At 50.2% G+C, this 22,897-nt stretch overlaps 1 protein-coding gene across 2 annotated transcripts in view; it reads left to right on the top strand.

The window, feature by feature from the left end:
• Positions 1–22,897, top strand: part of GNAO1 (G protein subunit alpha o1) — a 134,929-nt gene that overhangs the window by 97,045 nt on the left and 14,987 nt on the right. Inside the window, exons 5-7 of one of the 2 annotated variants that reach the window (XM_035336430.1) lie at positions 13,529–13,657; positions 14,173–14,302; positions 20,951–21,104. In XM_035336430.1, coding sequence (XP_035192321.1) covers positions 13,529–13,657; positions 14,173–14,302; positions 20,951–21,104 — 413 coding nt within the window. The remainder of the gene's footprint in view (positions 1–13,528; positions 13,658–14,172; positions 14,303–20,950; positions 21,105–22,897) is intronic. The other variant, XM_035336429.1, reaches the window with a different exon arrangement.

Below are 22,897 nucleotides of genomic sequence, written 5' to 3'. Positions count from 1 at the left end.
AAATCTGCAACGTACAGGCATAGGAGAAGGTCCACAGAAACATGGGACTGACGCCAGTAAGATCTGTTGAGAGCTGGGAGCTGATAAAGGAGTCCAGGTAAAAACCTTCACTCGAGTTAAAGTAATGGAATCGGCGGCTTTGCGTTAAAAATCCCTTGAGGAATATCTCATTGAACAAAAAGACATTAACAAAGAAATGATACAAATAGAGAAGCTACAAAGAAACTCATATGTATATAAAAGGGGAAGATACTTATTTTTGAAGGCCACACATTTCTACCCAGGAACCCAACTCCTGTGTCCCACCCAGGAGAAGCGCCCTTAGGGAAGAGCCTTCCCCCGGAAGAGCTGGACCCAAAGTCTCCAGCAGGTCCCGCTGCACACGGCGGTGGCACTGCACGTCCTGAAGGTGACAGAGGGGAACCTTCATCCCAGGACACGCCGGGCACACCTCTGCGCAACCTCTTCCCACCTCAGGCTGCTCTCGGGGCATGATTGGATTTTCCACCTGCCTGGGCACCCAGCATTGGTGGAGCTGGGTGCCACAACTGAAGCTGAGCAGGGAAATGAGGCTCAGTCCTGCTGCCTTTATTCAGACATCTGTGAGACCTAAGAGCATCTGCTTAAAATAGTTGGTAGTAAATAGAACATGTGCTAAATGCACAGAGGTCACCCGCACAACCTGTTTATCATACCAAAGGCTTCTCTGACAATCAGCACACATCTGGGAGCTTTCTGGCCTCTTTCCCTGCTCTCCATCTCCGAGCAGAGCGTGGTCTCTGCTCCGAGAGCAGCAGCACCGGCCGTGGTGCTCAGCCAGATGCGGACTGGGAGCCCCTCGGGCTGCTGGGGCTGGGCGTGAGGCTGCGGGAACCTTCGGAGCATCTCAGCGAGCCGCCCAAGGCTGTGGGCCACCCTGCTCACGCCGTTCATCGTCCTTTTTGTCTTCCCTTGCCCCCAGAACCACGGGAGGCCGTGGGTTTTGCTTTGACCCTGCTGCCTCTGCTTCTGCCTTAATTCCCATCAGTCCAACCCTCAGCCCCAAGGCCATGCAGCAAGACCATGAAGACCCAGCACAAACAAGGCGTCAGTGTGCGAAGGCAAGGCTGAGCACGAGCAGTGGGGCGGAGACGTGGGGAGGAGGTGACCCAGATCCGTCCCGCAGCGTTCCCTGTGAGGACACAAGGGGTTCCTCCTGGGACTGGGGTTATTTTCCATTTTCACTTTGCTTTGGGAGCCAAAAGGCTCTTTATTCTGAGAAGCTTCAAACATTGATTGGATACGGCCAATCCTCCCATCAGCTGGTGCAGTGCCACCAAATAAATAACTCTTGCATGCATCCGTAATTACTGCTTAGCTTGTGTTTAAATGCAGCATCATTGATCTGCAGAACTCATCAAAACCCATACAGGAATGCATGAAATTATGTTGGTCGGAGCAGCAGAGTACATGACAGCATCCATTTTCAGCCTTCTTCGTTCACCAAAAAAAATGAACAAAATAGGCATTTATGTTATCGCTTTTCAAATTCCTGACTTAAGATTTATTAACCAATTTTAACATCGTTTTATGGATTGCTCTTTACGTGGGGAACATAAATTTCTACCGGCTCGACACTATCTGCCCCTACATGGGCAAAATCCCTGTGAAGAGCAGGGAAGATTAGTGCTTAAGTGTTACAGCACTCAGCGCAGAAAGTTCTTGCGGTTGGAGCTCCTGACCGTGATTTAGGAAACCCAAACTGACTTCCAAGCGCCGCCACAAGCTTCCTGTTGTGTCCTCGGGAGAGCCATCCATCCCCTTAGTACTTGTATTCCTCCCCAAGCCCGTGTGATTAACAGCATCCCCCTGCTCCGGCGGGAGGCCGGGCGGACACATCGATCACGCCCAGCGGGAATCGCAGTGCTCCAGGGCGAGGGCAATGCTGTGCTGACCAGCTGTCTGCTCTAGATGCTCTCCTCCCATTCTGCAGCCAAGAGGAAGCTCAAAACCAGCTTTTTTATTTTTCTGGCAGTGATGTCCGCGTTGTCTGGAAGGATTGCTTGATGGTTTCCAGACCTCACGCTGCTCTGGGCCAGCTCCGTGCTGCCGGTGAAGGTGAAGCACTCCGGGGGCAGCTCAAAGCCCTCGCACTGACCGCTCGTGGTCAAATGCCTGGCTTGCTGCGGCACCGTGGCCCACAGCCCCTCCAGCTCTGCAGCCAGGCTGTCCATACAGAGCATCCCGAGTGAATTTTGTCATGTGCACATCTTAACCTGAACGGAGGGGTCAGCCCGCTCCCGCAGGGACCTTGATCAACCCGGTACCAGGTGGGCTGCAGGCACCTACCCCCGGGGGTGGTTATGTGGACGCAGGGGGTGCTCTGAGGTTGCGTATGCCATAAGAGAAGGAGAGGAGAAGTGTGGGGTCACTGCCTGGCCCAGGTGGCAGCCCTGCCTGGAGGGACCCAGCGAGCTGTTTTGACACACGGCGAGGACGAGCCTCCTAACTGCGCAGCTGAGTGCTGTCAGACAGAATGAGAAACTCCATGAATTTTCCCTTACATGTCTCTGCTTCTGGATCCGGCCTGGACTGAAACCAAGATGCTGCAATCCCACGAGCCGAGCCGTTCTCGGAGGAGCCTCAGGCTGACAGCCGCTGAGAAGTACCAGAGAGCCCATTTGCATAGCACGGATTTCACATGCCCACGAGACCCACGTACGTCTGGGATAACGAAGACATCTTCGGTGCACAGCCAGGGGTAAACTGCCCGGGTTTTGTCCTTGCTGGCTGTGGGTCACACCTGTCCACAGCAGAGCACTGGCTGCTTTTGGTACCCACAGTTTCTGGCAGGGATGCTTCCATGGGGTTTGAAAGGAGGAGTCTCTAGCTCGCTAACAGGCCAGGAAAACAGACAGATGAGATCCAGTGGCCTGGTTCCCACTCCACCACCAGAACCTTCCTCAGGTGCACAGCGAGTGTTTCAGTGAGGTCCCTGGCCGCAGTCAGCCTCAGACAGAGAAACCTGCCCCGCTCTGCATAGCCACGCCATCGCCCAGCTGTGGACATCCTCCGTCCACTCGATGCAGGAGCTCAGATCTCATTAACTAATGCTTCCCTTTGTCATATTAGACCTAAATCCCTCACCAGGGCCATCCCTGCAACAGACAGACACTATGAGAACACAACAGCTCGATTTTGTTTTATTTTTTCCTGCTTAGGAAGGAAGATGTTAATGCTGCATTCCCTACTGCCACAAGTGTTTGTGTGGATGTCCCGGGCCTTCCTTTGCACCCGGATGAATCTCTCTGGTTGGTGGCTGATCAAACGGGGAACGTCTGCAGGCCTGGTTTCGTGTGTGGTCACAGCTGTTTGCTTTCCAGGGCTGGAGTAATTAGCTTGTGAGATTGCCCCAGGGCAATGAAGTGAGCCTCAGCGCGATGTGAGGAGGGTGGTGGCGAGGAAGCCTTTGTGACTTTGTCCATTTGCTCATCCAGGGACCCGGGTTTGTTTGTGCCCCCCTGTGTCTGGGCACAGAGGCTTTGATCAGGGCTCCAGAATAGCACAAGCCCTTCGTTACCCCCAGCTCCCCTTCCTTTTCTCTCCTTTCTTCCTTTTTAGTTATTTTATTCCCTTTTTATTTTATGGTGTAGAAAGCCTCAGCAGGTTTACAACAGCAGTCACTGGAGCAAAAGAAAGCATCAGACACTATTGATTAAGGATTTAGGCATAAATCCTGCTCGCGCCCAGGGTGCCGAATCCCACCACGCTTCATCCCCGCTCCAGCTCAACTCTTTTCCTGCCGATCTGGCCACAAGACGTAAGGGGAGGCTCGCATGAAGGAAGAGGGAGGCTGGAGCCTTTTGGGGCTTCTGCTGATGCCTCATCAGCACCCGTGTCTGTGCTGGCGTGCGAGGCCACCGGGACAGCAAGGGCCCCCGGAGAACTTGCGCAGCCGGAGCCGTGCGTCATCCCGGCGTGCCAGGATTTACGTAGCCCCGCTGGAAAGGTCCACCCGGCCCCCGGACAAATCCTTTGCTTATGAAAACAAGCGTGAGGGTGTCCAGTGGTCAGCGGCTCTGCGCTAAACAATGATTTCAATCACAGAGGGTTTATCTAAACAGCGATAATGCCGAGATGAGTAAACTTCTCGAAGGAATTACACCACTGCTAGCAAACCGTGCCTGTGCAGCAGCTCTGGAAGGGCAGCTGCTAAACTATCTCATTCTTCCAGTAGCAGCATCGTATTAAGGGAGTGCAAAGCAGACAGTTACATGCAGATAAGGCAGTTGTGGCTCCCTCCTTTTCCCATCTCAGATTAGAAACCCCCTGTCCTAGTGGTGATGTCCTGTGATGAAAGGTTCAGAAGTGCTTCCATGCAGGAATGTCTGAGCAGAAGGGTCCCTCCAGCCAGATCAGGGATGCTCTGCAGGGGATGTGTGGAGGTCTAGGGAGAAACAGGTGGAGAATGGGAAGGAGGCAGAGGACAGATGTTCCCATACAGGCATTAATAATGTTAAAATCTGACAAAGCAGTTTAAAAAGACAAGAAAGTGGCAGTTTTTCACACACGGGATAGCTGAGCTGTGGAATTCCATCTTGCAGATGTGGCTGTTAGAATTTTACATTGCTTTTTAAAGTGCCTAGAGAAATTTCTGGAAGAAAAATCATCGATGGCTAGTAAGTATGAAGATATCACCCTTCTCTTTGAAACTGCATTATCCATAAAGGATTGGAGTCTGGAAAATGAGTCTGATTATGGCATACTTGCCTTGTATTTGTACTCAGCTCTCAACATCTGCTCTTGGACACTGGTTAAGCTAGGTGGGTCTTTGATCTGATCCAGACACATGGCTTTTTTTCTTTTGAAAGGGCTCCAGTACATTAAAAAAAACAGTCTTTATCATCCCTCCTTACATACCTTTCAATTTTCAAATTTCACTGCAGAAAGATGAGCCCACATCTGCTTTCCCAGGGCTGCGCCTAAAACATCTCTGACACAGCACTAGGTTATTCACGTTGGCTTTTCCTCCAGCGCCCACTGCCTCCCCAGCCAGAGCTCACTGAGCATGAACTCAAACCATACCCGTGTCTTTTTATTCCAGCAGTAACAAGACCTTGCTGTATTGCTGGCCAAACCAGCACTGGTGAGCAAAGCCAGCCAGCAGCTCACCCTGGGACCAGGAGCTCCAACTCCCTTTATGTCCTGAAAAGCCTTTGTTATATGGTTGCTATTTAGTGACACTGCTCATCCACATGCGATGCTAAAAATTGTTCTGGATCCAGTCATGCTTTGGAAAACTGAAAGTCTAACTAGGACAGCTAAGCTCCAACCTGCTTTTGTTCACTCCTCCTGTCTATCATTAGTTTAATATCAACTTGCCAAGCTGAACTTGATGTACAAGCTCTGTACAGTCGCCTGCACGATTCCTTTCCCCTTTTTGTGGATGCATCCTCACACCTGCAGCCAGCAAGGTCTGAACAAACAGCCTGCGATCCAGATCAGCAGCAGGGTTCCACTTCTGTGCAGGTTAAAAAATGCATTGCAACACAGCATCCCTCCTAACAAGATCTGGCAGCATCCTTTCACAGCAGGGAACATCCTCCTCATTTCCCGAGGGAGAATAATGAGATCCCAGCACCATCCAGCAGAGCTCATGCAGGAAAACGACCCCAGTGTGTGGTCCTGGTGACCGTCACTGCTGCTGTTAGCAGCCAGCAAACAGCTCAGCTCCCATTCGTGGTACATTGACTCTCTGCTAACAGGCCTGAAAGCGTGTGGCTAGCCACATCCCTTGCCTGGCACCCACATGTTGTGCTGGAGAGAGGCAGCGTAACACCTCACAACCTTCTCTTTGCTGTGCATCCATGGGCCACAGCAGTGGTGGCCACGACATTTTCATTTTGTGGCTGAAGCTGCCTGGACATTCCCATGCAGCAAGCAGTCACCAGAAGTGCCATGCCTCTGGTTGGGTTTGGGGGTGGGAGGCTGGGGAGTATCTTGTGTTGGTATCTCATCAGGTTGGACATAAGATGATTTCTGGTCAGAAGCAGTGGCAGGACAGCAGAGCCTGCCACGTAGGGAAGGGAACTTTCTAGTTAAGGAAGGAAGTCTTCACAATGAGGGTGGTGAGGCACTGGAAGAGGCTTCCCAGTGAGACTGTGGATGCCCCCAGCCTGGAAGTGTTTGAGGCCAGGTTGGATGAAGCTTTGGGCAACCTGGTTTAGTGGAAGGCATCAGTGTCTATGGCATGAGTGTTGGAACTAGGTGGTGTTCAAGGTTCCCTCTGACCCAAACCTTGCAGTGGTTCTGTGATGTAATTCACGTGATTCCAGCTGAGGTGGGACTGGCAGAGCAGGGAACACAGCCAGAAGCACAAAAGCCCAAAGTCCAGGAAAGAATTCCTAAACCTCCCTTCTCTGTGCCCCCTGCCCTCTTAGCTGAATTAGTTATCCTCTACAGTCCCTCCTGCCTGCCTGCGCTGGCAAGCAACCTGTAGCACGTTCTTGCTTTCATAGAGAGGACAGTAAGGGATTCCTTCTTTCCTAAACTGACCTACTGCTTCAGTCAGTGATGGAAATGTTCTTGCCATTCATTGGTCACAGTCAACATAGGAACCTAGTCCTGTTTATCTAACATAATTTCCTTTTATGACAAGGTTACCCACCGAGTTGACCAAGGGAAGCCAGTTTTTGGTTTCGGCAAAGCTTTTGATACCGCTTCTCACAGTATCCTTCTGGACAAAATGTCCAGCATACAGCTAGACAAGTGCACAATAAGATGGGTGAATGGGTTGGTGGGGGCAGGCTCAAAGGGTTCTAATGAATGGGTTACATCAGGCTGGCAGCCTGTCACTAGTGGGGTTCCCCAGAGCTCCATTTTAGGGCCACTTAGGCCCTAAATCCATTTTAGGGATCAATTCTCTTTAATGTTTCTATAAATGACTTGGCTGTAGGACTAGAACGTGTTTTGAGTAAGTTTGCAGATGATTCTAAAGTGGGAGGAGCTGTTGACTCCCTTGAGGGTAGAATGAAGAGAGATCTTGACAAATCAGACAGCTGGGCCATCACCAACAATATGAAGTTTTATAAGGGCAAATGGCAGATTGTGCACCTGGGAAAGCGCAGCCCTGGTTGTATGTACAGACTGGGGGGCGAGAGGCTGGAGAGCAGCCCCTTGGAAGGGATCTGGGGGGTTCTGGTTGCCAGCAAGTCGAATGTGAGCCAGCAGCGGGCCCTGGCAGCCGGGAGGGCCAAACATGTCCCCGGGTGCCTCAGGCCCGGCTCGGCTGGCCAGCCTAGGGAAGGGATTGTCCCGCTCTGCTCTGCCTCCCGCAGCCTCGCCTCGAACACTGTGTAGTTTGGGGTGAAACAATAAAGAAGGACATGAAACTATTAGAGAGTGTCCAAAGGAGGGCTACAAAGGTGGTGAAGTGTGTGCGGGGCAAAATGTAGGAGGAGTGGCTGAGGTCCCTTGTTTTGCTCAGCCCCAAGCAGAGCAGGCCGAGGGGAGGCCTCATGGCGGCCTGCAGCTCCCTCACGAGAGGAGCGGAGGGGCAGGCGCTGAGCTCTGCTCTCTGGGGACAGCGACAGGACCCGAGGGAACGGCATGGAGCTGGGACAGGGGAGGGTCAGGCTGGGTGTCAGGGAAAGGTTCTGCACCAGAGGGTGGTTGGGCACTGGGACAGGCTGCCCAGGGCAGCGGTCACGGCACCGAGCTGCTGGAGTTCAGGAAGCTTTTGGACAGCACTCTGAGGCATATGGTCTGATTTTGGGGCGGTCCTGTGTGGAGGCAGGAGTTGGACACAGTCCTTGTGGGTCCCGTCCAACTCAGGATATTCACTGAGTCTATGACAGCACGCTCTGCGCCCATGTGCGAGCGCTGTGTTTCCTATGCCTAGGTGCTATTGATTTCTGAAGGGACACAATACAACTGCCTGGCTATGTTTCAAGCATTTCATAACTGATGATTATTTAAGACGTGTTACATCACCGCTGTGTGTGCTGGAGGAGCACTGGACTGTGGGGTTTTCTTTCCCTTGCTCTAAAACAATATAGCCGATATGGCTGGGCATGGTGTCTGCAGGAATAACACTGTGGTGCCACAACTTCGGGGTGTTTGCCCAGAGCCAGCCGGTCTGGGCAGCCGTGCTGTCGTAGCACACCTTCTGGAAGCAGCACCCACAGATTTTTTTCTCTCCTGGTGGAAGATACTATGAGTTTACTATACTGATGCTCTCCAAGCCCAGTGATTTTCCTCTGTCTCCTTCCTCTGCAGCTACTAAATATTAAATGGTTTAATGCTAAATATACATTGAGCTATTGGTTCATTCTCAAATGAAAGGAAGAAGTTAGGGTACAAGCTAATGTCAGAAGCAGACAGCAGACATTAGAAATGCCCTTTTCCATCCATGAGCTGTGAAGGAGCTCAGTGTAACCAGCCTGGGTGGAGATGTCTCCACAATAACATCTAGAGTGAGATGAATTGAATCCTGCTCATGACAACCTTGATTAAAAAGTCAGCATTTGCCAGCAGCTACCATGCCATCATGTTGGAGCTAACCCTCAAGCGCCTCTGTACAAGGAGTAGAAAATAACCCAGCAGTGACTCAGCTGCTTCTGCTGACAAATGGTGCTCTGATTTCCCAATCAAATGCAACCCAAGCCAGCACAGCAACACTGAAGTATCCCACACGTGGCCTTTCATTCAGGGAGGAGATGTGGACAGAGGCCAGGACGAGGACCACAAAGGAATATCTGAGAAGATTCCACAGCCTGTAGGCTTGCTTTCTTGCTTTCCTACCCCTCTGTCTCCAGATCTGCCCCAGACCAACACACGAGCTGGGGCTGCCCTTTCACCATGGCTTGGCGAGCACTGGGGACGTGGGCTTGGAGCTGCGTTAGCACCTTGGGTGCACGTAGTGCCTGGGGCACAACGATCTGGATGCTGCTGGCAAAAAGACCGCCAAGATGCTGCCTTCGAGGTAACCAAAGCAAATGAACTATTTTACTGCCATTAACCGCAACCCATGTAAATGTACACATCTGTGTAAGCCATGCCACAGGTATCCAGCTTTGACCACAGCCAGGGACCTCTGCTACACTTCTTCATTGCAAATAGCAGCCAGCAGAGCCTTTGGCACAGATGCAGACCCAGGAGGAGTTTCCATGGTGGCAGGGTGCCTGGGGAAGGGTCCCCGTCCACGCCGTGCACGTAGGCCGTCACCACTCTGTTCCCAGAGGTAACTCCCACAACAGCCCTTCCTACACGCAGCATCTCTGGCATCAGCAGTGCTGCTACCACATGCCGTTAGAAACTATATTTACTCCTGATTTTCAACATTACCCTGTGAGGAAACTCGGTATCAGCTAGTCCTTGTAGAGTGTCTGCCTTTCGTAGCCTCACACCGATCTGCTCCTCTCCCTGTCTTTGGGAAATGCCACTTCTTGTGCATTTTGCTTTTGGCAGCGTAATGTAGTTGGGCTTCACGTCCCTGAGCCTGATAAACCGAGTGACTCAGAAACCTGCAATCTGCTTCAAAACAAAGCATTTAAGATAAAAGATATAAGCAGTAATGGAGCTGCTCAGCTCAGGAGTGTAAATGCTAGAGGGTTACTTATGTACTCAAAAACCTCCTAACCTTTCTTCAGCTTTTTTTAACCCCTGCAAGCCCTGGGCAACACAAACAGCAAGTAAGAGCCGATGTGTCATTTCAGATATACTTCCACTCCAGTTTGCAAAACCCCCCGAGCCTGGGAGCAGAAGATGCTCTGGTGCCAGCACAAAGCAACGAGGATGACGTAGAGCAGGGCGAGCTGAGCGCTCGCTCCCCAGCCTCCAAAGTGCTCTTATTTGTGCTAGTTAAACAGATGCCGGCTTCTGAGGGGATTATGTGTCATCAAGCCAGTTGGCTTCGACAACTAATTGTCTCCAGCAACAGTTTGGCCTTTAGATTTGCAGTTCAAAGGGTGTACCGGGAGTGCTGCCATCCAACGCCATGTGCAGCAATTTGTCCTCACCTGGACTTCCCTCTTCCCGAGCAGGTGGCACCTCGAACACGCTGCACCCTCAGCTCGCACCAGCAGGCCAGCAGGTCCTGCCAAGCAGTGCAGGCAGGAGCCTTGGTGCTCCTTTGAAGCCTCGGAGATGCCTCCAGCAGGAACAGGAGATACCCCCAGGCAACAAGAAGGAGCTAAAATCAGCTCAGCAGTTAAGAAGCAGCCTGCCTGAGCCTCCCATGCCTGCAGCTGGGTGTTAGCACGGCAGCTGTGCAGTGGCACGCTCCTTCGGCAGGGCTTTTGGAAGAGTTGGGAAACACGGGGCGCACGCCGATGGAGCCTGGCTCAGCTGCGGTCAAGTCTGGGGGAAAAAATCTGCTGCAGACGGGGGAGATTCCTGGTGGGAGCAGCCAGGAGAGTAAACAGTTTTGGAATGCAGCCTCAAAAACGGCACTGAAAATATTATATACCCTCTATAAACTGATGGCTGACCCTCCCAGGATTACCAGGACAGATGAAAAGCAGACCCAGGAAATTGAAATAATTTCAGGCATTGAAAAACACAGAAAGGATGACAGAAAAGACTAGAAATGAGGAAAGAGATAGAGAGGAGAGGCGTTAATAGGAAAGGCAAAGGATGTGTTGGGAAGCTCGGATTGGAGCTGGGGTCTCTGACTGACCCCGAGCCACCAGACTCACGGCACTCAGCTCAGCAGAGCCAGGGGAGGCTGAGTGCTGGGGATGTTGAGTTGTCCTCCATCACAGCACCAGTTCAGCACTGGGAAGCTGCACCCTGACAGCCCACAGCATCGCTGCCGCTCGCAGGGCAGATGCCAGAGACCCTCCCAGCCCAGCTTCCTATGGAGATACCCCAGTCTGGGACCGGGAGCTGGACACTGTCTGGGAAGAGAGGGTGGATGGGATGGATCCTGCTCAGCTCTCCTCCCTCTATTGCAATCGTCCTGCCCCCTCTAGAGGCTGCATCCGCTGCCACCAACCCCTGAGTCCCCAGAGCACAGCGGATGGGTGGAGGCACCGGGAGCTGCATCACTGCCATGGACAGGGACAGAGATGGGCGAGGGAAGCCTCAGAGACAGATTTTTTGCAGGTTCACATAAAATCTGGAGCTCATTTTCTGCTGGGCACCAAGGGGCATGCCACGTGGCGGAGCTGTCAGCTGCACGTGCACCACTGTACCTGACCACTGCAGGTGGGGACAGTGACAGCCACCTGATGATGTCCCCGCACGGGGACTGCTGTAATGCTGAGTCCTTTGGCCAGTTCACAGTGTAGTTCTTCCTCTGCTCTCCCAGCATGAAAGGAGGGTCTCCAAGGCAAGAGTAATTAATAGGGAACGTTAAAATGAAGTGAGGTGAATCACAGGAAACTACGGAAAATGAAGATGGAGGAAGTGATCGAGTTCTGCAGGGCACCTGCAGGAGGAAAGGAAAGGTCTTGCTCTTTCACATCCACTTTCTACCCTCACCACGAAGCATGTAAGGGCTTGGTCCTGAGGACAGGGGAAAGCTTGGGTCTCTCAATAACAGCACCACAGAGCTGTCTCCATCTGTGGGGATACGTGAAGAAATGCAGCTGTCTTAAATAACAGAAGCTGACAACTGGTTGTGAATAGATGAATGATCGTGGCTTCAGCCGTCACAGTGAAGGTCCTTATTTCAAACACAAGCCAGTGAAGCCTCATTTGTCTATCCAGGGCCCATCATAAGGCTATTAAGGGAGCATCTGTCACAAAGCCACAATATCTTTAAGTGCTTGAAAAAAAGGGCAGGGTAAGAACAACTGTGCTTAGCTTATTTACTTTACTTTGGGTGATACAATTCTTGCAATTCTTCAAAAAAAAAAAAAAAAAAAAAAAAAAAAGGAAGTGATAAAAATGATGGGTAGCCAAAATACAGGATGTGAGTAGGATAAGGCTTGGTTTTCACATTAGCCTAGAGTTTGTTTGTCTGTTTGGTTTTCCCAGCTAGTGGGATGGTCACGAAAGCCTGTGGAAATGAGTGCAGAGAGTTCATGGCTCCAGTGCACCAGGTGTTGTACTCAGCACACTCCCCCCAGTGCACAAACCCTTCTCCTGCTCCCTGGTGCAGCAGGGAACCGTCTCGAGCAGCAGGACGGGGTGTCACAGAGCCTGCTTTGCAGGCAGGGCCGGGGAGCAACGTGAAGGACATGGCACAGAGGTCCAGGGACATGGCAAAGCCCTGCCAGCTGCCCACAGCATGAGCGATGGCATCAGCTTCAGGTCATGTGTGATGTGCAAGACACAGAGGGGAGCATACCCGCTAGCAAGTCAGAGTTAGTTTACTCATCAGGAATAAACCCACACTCCCAGTGCTCATGTGCACACCGGCTTTGTTACAGTCACAGTATGTCGAGAGCATCTCACACGTGTGACATCGATGCTCCTGGAGCTAGAGGCAGGCGTTTGGGCTCTGTAATGCACATCGCTCCCCTTCGTGAGGAACGGGAGTGTCCGTGTTCAGCTGGACAGTGGTGGGAAAGACTTTGCTGTGTTCATAACCAGGTGTTCATAATTGATATTAAAATTTAGTCCAAAGCAAATTCCTCTTTTCTTTATAAATACTATTTCATTGGCCCAGGTTGTTTTAAAAAATGTCTTAAATGTGGATGAAAAAATGGATTGTGGTCATATTTACACAGCTACTGGGTTCCTCTACAAAAACACGTCACACCAAAAGACAGGACTTCATCCCCATATTTTCAGTATATAGAAGTGATGCTTGCATTCATAGATTTCAAGCCAGGACCAGAATAAGGGTAAATATTTTTAAACTATCCAAGTGTTTTAGAAAGCTAAATCTCCCTTCCACCCCCCAAAAAAAAAAAACTGATGTAAACTCCCAGATTACCACCATCTGCGCTGGCCCCTGGATTTGGTCCAAGTGGTGTATCTCCCGCAGTCACAGCCCCGTGTTCGATTTCAGGCTGAAGCAGTGACTCACTCAGGCGGCTTCATCTCACTTAATTCGAGCTGACTGAAAGCACAGCATCTTGTCCCAGCAAGCTGCCCGGGCTCCCTCCCTTCCCAGCGGAGAGCAGCATCTCCCAAAGGTGGCTCGACCTGCCTGTTCCAGCAGTGAGACCTCTCTGCTCCAGCCTCTTATCTGGAAAGCCTGTGACGTTGTGAATAAGTCCTTACAGAAAAGCCTGTGTGGGGACAGCACCCAATGGCCCGACTGGGACTTTCGTGCCTTGGGGAATAAAAATAGCAAGTAATATTAAAGCTATGTATTTTCACAGATTGCCGTCAGGGCTCACAACACACAAACACAATTTCCTGCCTTCAGTTCACTATCAGATTTTACTCTTAGGATAGTGGGGTTTGTAACATTTCTTTTTCCCCAGCATAGGAGAAGGGTTTTCTTCTTTAGCCACAATACGTTCAGCCATGAAAAATGAGATTGAAAATGATTAATAGGAAGCTGAAGGATTCATCTGAGATTGACAGAGATTAATGTGAGTCTTATTCTTATCTGCTTTTGTTTTCTTTTCTCCTTCTCTCTTCCTCTTAGCTACCTAGACAGCTTAGATCGAATCGGAGCTGCAGACTACCAGCCCACGGAGCAGGATATCCTTCGAACCAGGGTCAAAACAACTGGCATCGTAGAAACCCACTTCACATTCAAAAACCTCCACTTCAGGTTAGTCTGAAACTGCACACAGCAGGAAATGTTCAGAGTGCTCATTTGTCACGGTGTTCCCGTGTGGTTCCCCAAAGAGAAGGTATTAAACTGCCACTTAACGCATTGATGGCTCCCACTGCAGAGGATGCAGCATTTCTGGGGTTCAGCAACATGAAAAGTTTGTAAATCCTGTCTTGAAAATCACTACCTTTAAGACACGAGCTCACGGTACCTTCTTCTAACCCAAACCACACCTCTTTGTTTAGGAACACGGTATGAGATTGGCCACAGGTCTGATCAAGCCTTGTAAATATACAGATACTTTCTCCAAAATGAGTCACATCACGTGTGGCTGACACTATTTATCGATGGTTGTGATGTCAGCCAGCTAAGAGACCGAGACAGTTGTTAACAACCTCGTGCTTTGTGTTTGGAGCCTCCCAGTGACATTATGGCCAGCAAACGCCCACACTGCTAAAGCTTCCTCTTACCTAACAAAGAGCAAGCGCTGACGGTCCTCCCCTGTGCCACAGGCTCTTTGATGTCGGAGGCCAGAGGTCAGAACGCAAGAAGTGGATCCACTGCTTTGAGGATGTCACAGCGATCATTTTCTGCGTCGCGCTGAGCGGCTACGACCAGGTGCTCCATGAAGACGAAACCACGGTGAGTGCCAGCCGGGTCTTGGAGGCCCCGAAACTTTTTTGCGGGACACCGCGTAGCCAGCAACTGCTCGGAGATGGCCTTACGCTGGCTGTGGCGCTACAGCGATGTGCTTTTGTCGGTCATTTCCCCTTTCACTGACATCCTGGGGAGACTTGTCCTCCTCCACACTCCTCAAAACCAAGAACTGCACTCCCAGGTAATGGTTCCTTGCGCTGGGGAAGTCACAGTGTTGTATTTCTCTTTTCTAGCTGACCTGCGTGTTTTCTAAGTGTGTTAACAGGACTCAATATCCAGAAACAGAGGGCATGCAGATAGGTGGGCTTTTAAAACAAATTTAAGGAATTGGTCATACTGTGGTGACGAGAGGCGTGGGAAGGCCATGCCCTCCTGAGGCAGGCTCAGGCTAGGAGTTTAACCTATTTCTTCAGGCTGCAGGAATTCATTTTCACGAGTGAAACTGAAACTGTTTGATTCCTTAGGTAATTTGCTCTAGGAGTGCTTTTATAACTTCCCACTGTGACATTAGGCTCAAAATACCATCTGGAAATAAAGTTAGCAAGGACCTGCATGCTCCCTGGTATTAGAATGAGTGCAATTAATACAAATGATTTAAATACACAGAAAGGATGCAGGAAGACTCATTACTGAATTCTAGCCATTCATTCAGCGTGATGGAAATGAAAGCTTTAGGGACCAACAAGTGAGGCAAGCACGCGGTTACATTTGTCTAACAAAAAGGAGTCAAAGGCTAAGGAAATTATTTCATCTGTGCCCGGTCTACAGCATCGTGAAGGGCTTGCTCCTGCCAGCCCCGTCTGTCTGAAGGCCTTTATTCTTCTGCTTGTAAGGATGTTAGTCCTGCAGAAGGCTGTTGATGAGGAAGGAGCTGAGGCAGTGGTTGCTATTTGTTATCAGGTGTCTCCTCCCAAAAAGATTGGCGGAGCTGTGGTTTGCAGCCTCTTCCAAGCTAGATATTTGAACTCTGGCAAACTATTGAATAAGGTCACCTGTTTGTTTAGGTCATACTAATTCCGGAATTCAGGATGGTATTAACATCACACCCGTGTCCCTCCAGGTAGCTAGAGACTGACGGAGATACCCTACATCCTCAGTTTTCACCTCCCTCTGCCTCCAGCCCTGATATGCTCCAGGAAGCTCAGTCCTGTAGGAATCACTGGGGAGGAATCCAAACCTCCCGATGTGATGTGAAAACCCAGCCCTTAACTCGATGCCATACAGCTGGCCAGGGGAAGCACACCAAGGACGTGAAGAATACGCAGGGAGAGGACAGATCTGCAGGGCAGTGAGCAAACCTGTGGCCTGAGAAGAGAACAAGGTGCTCTGTAGGTATGACTTGGGCTGTGTCACCCAAACCCTGAAGCCAAGGGCCGCTACCAGTTCCCTCCTGGCACAGAAAGGTCCTGAGCAGGGTGCCAGCTCAGCCTCCTCTCTCAAGTGCCCCGCTGCAGAAGCCAGGGTTTGTGCAGCTCTGACTGCTTTTGCATCAGGAAGGCTCTGTCGCAGCGCTGACATTCACTCACTGCTTCAAACCCTTTTCACAAAGCATTTCTGGGGATGCTGAGCTACAGGAGGGCAGAGGCAGCTGCTGTTCATTTACACATTCAGTGTAAATGGGGAGAGGATTCGGCACCAACACCGCTACGCTGCAGGACGCCCCCGCCTAACCCAAATAAACAACCCTGAGCGAGGCCAATGCAAATCAGAGGAATGACGGTGTCGCATCTTGTCTGCCCTGCTGCACCCCCTGCGCAAAGGGCAGGTGGGAAATGCAGCACCCACAGACCTCGGTCCTCTCTCAGCTTCACCCCCTAGCACTCACTCTCCCCCCCGATAATGTGGTTCCTGTCCAAAAACCAGCAGTAAAAGCAGCATCTCTTCAGTCAGCTGATCTGCCGTCTGCCTGCATCCGTCACATCTGCTGCCTCTAATGACGTAAATCAGCTTTTATTGCTTCTCACTTAGAAAACACAAAAAGAGGAGGCAGCTAAGAGCTGGATGCTGGTCCTCCATCTTCATTTCCTATAGAAATGTGCACGGTGGTGCAGGCACTTCCAGCTTCAGTAAGCCACTGGAGGTCAGGGGCTGTCCAGATGTGAAAAGACCTGTAGTGCTTTCATTGCTGGCACAGAGCAGTGAGAAGGAAGGAGCCCTGCTACATGCCGGGTGCCCAAAAAGCACTTGAAAAGCTGGTGCATGGAGGGAACAGCTTCTCCTGGTGACAATAATCATAGGATTTCACAATGGCTTTTTTATGCTTCTCTAAGTCAAACCACACTTCGGGCAGGTGAAGCTGCAGTGCAAGTGTGGTCAAAGACTTCACCACGGACCGAGGGCTCACCTTGCTCAGCTCTGGTTAATGTGAGAGCTCTGGGGTCAGCGTAGTGGTAGGGTCAGCTCGTGACATTGAAATAAGCCCACAAACAACAGGTTTGCTCTAAATCCTTTCAAACAGGACTGAGCAAAGAGCTAGTTAAAGAGGGCCGAGTGAAATGCCCACTGACCTGCCCCTTCCCTTAAAAGCAAAGCACGTCTATAAGCTGGTAAGGGTTTTTTTTTGCAGATTTTTGCACTCCTTGTTCTGAAAGGCTCAGCACCCATCCTCCTGCAGCAGCTAACAAGGGCTGTTGTGCGCAGAGCCCTCTCTCAGCAAGACCACGTAGTCTTTTAAGGGATGTGTTTTCGCTCCAATTCCCTGCCACAAAGAGCAACACCATGGGAGGCACAGAAGGCAAGTAATTCTCTGCATCCAGATCAGAAGGAAATCTCTCTGCATCTGATTTAGATGCCCGTTTGCCCCCAAAGACCACATTCTGCGTAGGAGCACCCAGCCCTGTTGAGACCAACTGCACGCTTTGCCCCAGACACCACTTAGACCACTTCTCCTGCAGCACCACGTCCCACAGCCAGGCTGCTGGGCACTGCGTGCCTGGCTCACAAGCAGACAGGAGCAAACCCGCAGGGAAATTCAGGCAGTGCCGCTGCTGCCAGACACAACCTGAGCTCCCCGGCCAAAATTGCACACCCTGCCCAACCCATTGCAATGGACAAGTTGTTGCCTTCAGGGTATTACACCTCCCCTGCAGCTACTCCCCAAGCCCATTACAAGGACTTGCCTGGCTGTTGCTGTGGGGTTTTAGTACACAGTGGCAACATCTCCCTGTAACTGACTGAGCAGCTCAGTAGATTGTGTTTTTGCCTAATGATGCTATTTTGTCTCCTTTGTGGCTTATCGTTATGTTTGATAAGAGAAGGAAAAGACTCAGACTCATAACTATGAGGAGTGGAGAGGGACATCAGTCATAATAACCAGTAAAAGTGGAGAAGCTGATTAACAAAGGCAGATGCACGTTGTTCCTTTTAAATGTTTTAAAGCCAGCAGTGGCATGGGACCTGTCATGGGAACCTATACTGTCCTCTTTGGTTCCTCCTCACAAATGCAAAGGAGCCATGGCAAGAGAAGGAGATGCTGCATACTGCTGCCTCTGAAACTGAGATATTTAGGTCGCCCCTGTCTGGCTAAGATATGAAAGTATTGTTTGTGTTCCTATTGCTGAACGTGTAATGAGTAGAAGGCACGGTGCTGGTGACCCTTGGTGTGCATTAGTGGTGGCCTGTTAGTTCATATTTCACTGCATGACCTGGTTAGCGTGCTCTCCCTGCTGCCATTGGGCACTGCAAATTGAATTGCAGCACTCGGAGATTTCCTCAGCAGTGACGAAGCAAGTGGCAGCAGCTTGGGCATCTTAGGAAATCAGCCAGGAGGGGGATATGGAGTTTCTGTGCATAGGATAATGGTCAGTGGCCTTACGGTTTGCATGACAGTTGGCACTTAGTCGTGGAGGAGAACAAAAAAGATTGCATCAGCTTTGTGTTGCAGGAACAACCGGCTCTGCTCCTGAGCTTTGGGGAAAAAAATAAGAGGGGTTGTGAGTGCTTCTGGAGAGGAGGCAGGGAGGCATCCCTGGAGTGAGGTGGTACAGGACAGCTTGTGGAAATGGGGAGCTGCTCTGGTGGGTTCTCTGGGTCACAAGAGCATTCCTCATGGGGCAGTAGGAAAAGGAAAAGGTGGGTTTTAGGACCAGAACCTCTCCTGAGTAAATAAGGAAGAGTGAGCAGAGCCGTGGTGGTGTTTGCCCAGCAAAGCAGCAGAGGAGGGGCAAAAATCTCCCTACATAGAGCAGGAAGCCAGGTCAGCTGGCTCATGGAGCTTCGAAACTCACCTCAGGAATTTGAAAGGAAAGAGGATTTTTATTCTGACTGTCATTCCCTCCAGGGATGCACTGGTTTGTGCTGTGTGTGTATTCTGGCTGAGTCTGAACGCTAAGAGTCACTGCTTCTTGGGGAAACACTGTCATGTCCTAACAGGCATTCATGCAAACTAATCAAGCCATAGAAGAGGAGCAGAAGGATTTTGTAGGGTCCTTACATAGCATTGCTGCCGTAGGAGAGTAAGCTTCACCTAACCATGAAGCTCCTGGGAACTATCCCAGGAGAAGGCTTCGGCTTCTCTCTCCTATCCAAACCCGATGCCCCGCTGGCACAGGGCCAGTGAGGTGCGGCACGGTAAGTACGGTGACACCAGGGCTGAAGGCTGCTGCGAACGAGGTTATTAGCTTAAACCATGGCGAGCATTCGTCTGTTTCTCTCTGCTTTTATTTTACATCGGTGAGGATGATAGAAAATGTTATTTAAAATGTTCTGTGAGGAGCCCTGCTTCAAAACAGTTGATTATATTTGCTTTCTGTTCCCCTGACCACCCTCCGCTTTCTTCTCTCCTCCCGAAGGGCTTTGGGTAGCCAAGGACCTCCTGTACAAAATGTCTGTGGGTTCCTACGCGGTTACAATTTTGAGACCACGAGTAACAGAGGAGCGTTGCTCTGTGGCTCCCACAGCAGCCCGCACACAGTGAGTTAGCAGAAAAACAGCACACAAACGTGGGATGATCCAGATATGCGAACATCTTCCAAGACCAATAAATAAGTGTATTTCTACAGCTGTACACGACTGTGTCCTCCCCGCGCACCGCTGCGGGGCGGAGAGGTGCTTGCTCGCCGCGAGCAGTGCAAAGCACCTGGTGGCGGCGTCCCCTTTCCCTCCGGGCTGCGTCGGCTGCTTCTTTCCACAGGGCCTCTTGCATCTAACTAAAACGTTCATCAGCAAATAACGCGTGTCGGTGAAAAGGAAGGCGTTAATCAATAACGCACCGGGCTCAATTAAGCTGTCGGCGTGCGCAGCCCTGTTCTCTCTAGCGTGTCTCCTGCGTTGGCTGTAACATCTTGTGTGTGCACTAGCGGGTTTGGGGAGTGCTGTCCCAAGGAGCTGCCGCGGGGACGAGCCGAGGAGCCGGCCTGTAACCCGATTTGCCTTTGGTAACCCCGTCCTCACGGCGCCTGCTCTCTCTGCTGCCCCGCTCCCGGTGGAGAGACGGCCACGCAACCGGCGTGCGCACTCCGGCGGCGGCCTCTCGCGCCAAACAGCACCAAGCCTCAGCACCTTCACAACTTTTCCTCGGCCGCCCGACCTTATCTAGCCAAACAAAGGCCAAAAAATGAGCATTTGAGAGACCAACCAAATTTGGCAGGTATGGAGCTTCTCTTGAAACCAAGAAAAAAAAAAGAAACTGAGTTGAGAGTTGAAAGCAGCAGGGAACATGACTCTTGGTTGACTTTGCCGTGAGCTCTTTTCCACCACCATGAAACCACGTGGCGGACTTTGCAGCTCTCTAACTGGTCTTTTTTTCATTCCTTTTATCTCTCTCTCCTTTCGTGTGTCGGTTTTTGCATGACCTATAACCAAAAAGCTGACCTCTCGCTGTGCGTGCATTTGAACTCACAGCTCTCCTCCTGGCGAGCAGCTAATGTTCTTCCTAGAGGCATGTGCTAACATCAGTGCTAGCTGGCTGACATGTAGTCTGGTCCTTCTGAGATGCCCTTCCTTCCTTTTTTCTTTTTTATACTTTTTCCTCTTCCTTTTTCACCTTTTTTTCCTCTTTCTGCCAGACACTTTTTGTTGAGCCACTTTCAAAGAGAACTAAAAATAAAAATTAAAAAAAAAAGAAAAGCAGAACAACAGACAACAGCACTAAACAAAATAACAAAACCAGGCAAAGGTCACGGCAAGGTCATTTCCAAACTTATGTCACCTGGGTGTCTGCTTCCAACTCTAGATTAATTCAAGGATCTCCCAGTCCTTGGTTAATGTACCCAACCAATTGTGTGCCACACACTCAAGAAAGTTTTTTTAAAAAAAAAAGTTTTAGAAAATCTGCATGAGCTACACCAACACATGAATCTGATCAAAAAGGGCAAAAATAACTTCCCATCCATGCATGGTGCATGATGATTGATATGAGCTGGGATCCAGTAAATTATATGCTATGCAAAATCAAAACAGCTCTGTATAGTTCAATGCCCTTAAGTTACTAACTGTACGTCCAGTGTCCTAGGGATTGCATCTGTGTATGTATACGTTCAGCTGTATGTATACATAATTTATTATGTATATTGTAGCTGTTCTTTTTTTTTGTTTTGTTTTCCTCCTTAATTTAGTTTTTTTAGACTTCCTTACATGTTGAACATCCCTGAGTCGCTGCCTTCGGCCTGATGTGATCTCTCCTTTCTATTGCAGAACCGCATGCACGAATCACTGAAACTGTTTGACAGCATCTGCAACAACAAGTGGTTCACAGATACATCTATCATCCTCTTTCTAAACAAGAAGGACATATTTGAGGAGAAAATTAAGAAATCTCCACTGACTATCTGCTTTCCTGAGTACACAGGTAATGAGAAAGCTGGATGTACAGGATTGCATAGCAGAGGGAGTGGCTGCACAGAGCATTCCCCATCCAGGTCGTTACTGGCCTAAAGATTTTGGGATGCACAGCTAGGGTTCCCATCAGCCTTACCGCACAAGTTTTATCTCAATAAATGTCTCCACCATCTCCATGGGGGCTGTTCAGTGGCCCACCTAAAGCATCAGGATGGCTGAGGTCTAAGCTAGGACCTGGGACCTGGCACCCAGCCCCAGCTATGATCCCTCTTGCAGGTCTGGCAGAAAGGCCCAGTGAGCTTAACCATTAAAAACAGGTAGTTGGTCTCTGAGACAGCGTTTGTTAGGCTGCCCACAGATGGAGTCCAAGTTTTGCTGGCTCAGAACCCATCACTGTCCCTTGTAACCCATCATTGTCCCGGTGTTACTCCTGTGCTACCAAAGGGCCACAAGCTCCCCAGCACACAGACAGCAGGTCCCACAGCTTCCTTTCTTCAGCCCAAGCTGCAGAAGTTTTGCCCCATTACTTTGGGAGACCCCCAGTTTCACTCTCAGTCTTGCAAACACCAAGCATCCAGACACAATAACTTCCAGTTAAATGCACATTCAGACAAGGTGCTTGATTTCCTCGTGCACTGGCCACGCACACCTCGTAACCCATAGCGCAGGCACAGAGGAGCCATGGCAAGCCATGCCCTGAGCCTTGCTAGGGAGAAAGAGGCTGTGATGATACTTGGAGATCAGAGCTGGGGCTCTGCAACAGGGCAGCGTGCAAGAAGCCCTCGCTCCTGCTGGTTGCCTGGCATCTGACCCGCTAATGATGAGCATACATCATCCATGCGAAGTCTGCAGCTGCACCCCGCTGCCTCCCGCTGCATCGCGCCAGCTTCCACAAACCCTCATTACCATTCCGAGATAGCATAAAAATAAACTTTTATCGTCATGAATTATTTAAGCTCACCGGAGACATCCAGATGAATCAAGCTGACAGACAGAGAACCAGATCTCTTTGTCAGAAAACGTAGCTGAGAGCCGGGAGTACCAAGAGTGTCACATTTCTGGGCAGGCCAGCAAATTATTAACCAGAGCTTCCTATCACTAAGCACTGGATTTTCCCTACGAACAGGCAGGAGTGGTCCACCATTGCTCCTTCGGGCTGAGTGGGAGATGAACGTGGAGCTGAATGACTCCGACTGAGTTCAGAAGAACATCTGTAGGCTTCCTCTCTGGGGAAGGTTTGGGAGTTTGTCACTGCCACCACATTTCAGCCAGTTACTTGTCCCCTTGGTCCAGACAGAACCAAAATATTCCTGGCATGTTTGTCTTAAAGATCTAATAGTGGAAATTTCACAGTCTTTACAGTTCACAACAGTGCCAGCCCCAAATTTTTCTTGGTTGCAGAGGAGGTTGTTGCTTGCCCTCTTTTGGATGGCTTTTAGAGCAGCTGCACACCATCTTCTTTATAGCTGCGCTTTTTTATACTGGAAGATTTTTATTATACCCTTCTTCCTTTTTTTCCCTTTTCGCAATGAAGTGAACCTGCACCTTTCACTCTTTCTTCTTCACATTTTGTGGACTTCATTTTGTTAATCTTTGCTGCAGTCTCCCAGTAACCCCACACTGAAATAATATTCTTAGAAGCTTCTGATGGCCAAGATACTAGAACAGCAGGGAAAGTAGTCTCAGATTTAACTTTTCATCCCCAAGCTATTCCAACCCAAGAGATGAGTTCAGTGTGGGAGGCAGACCCTGTACATGTATGGCTAAGATCTCAGCGAGGAAAACAAACATAGCTTGCTTCTA

Source organism: Oxyura jamaicensis, chromosome 11 (assembly GCF_011077185.1).
Source record: "Oxyura jamaicensis isolate SHBP4307 breed ruddy duck chromosome 11, BPBGC_Ojam_1.0, whole genome shotgun sequence".
Lineage (NCBI taxonomy): Eukaryota > Metazoa > Chordata > Aves > Anseriformes > Anatidae > Oxyura > Oxyura jamaicensis.
This window is presented reverse-complemented; position numbering and strand designations above follow the sequence as displayed.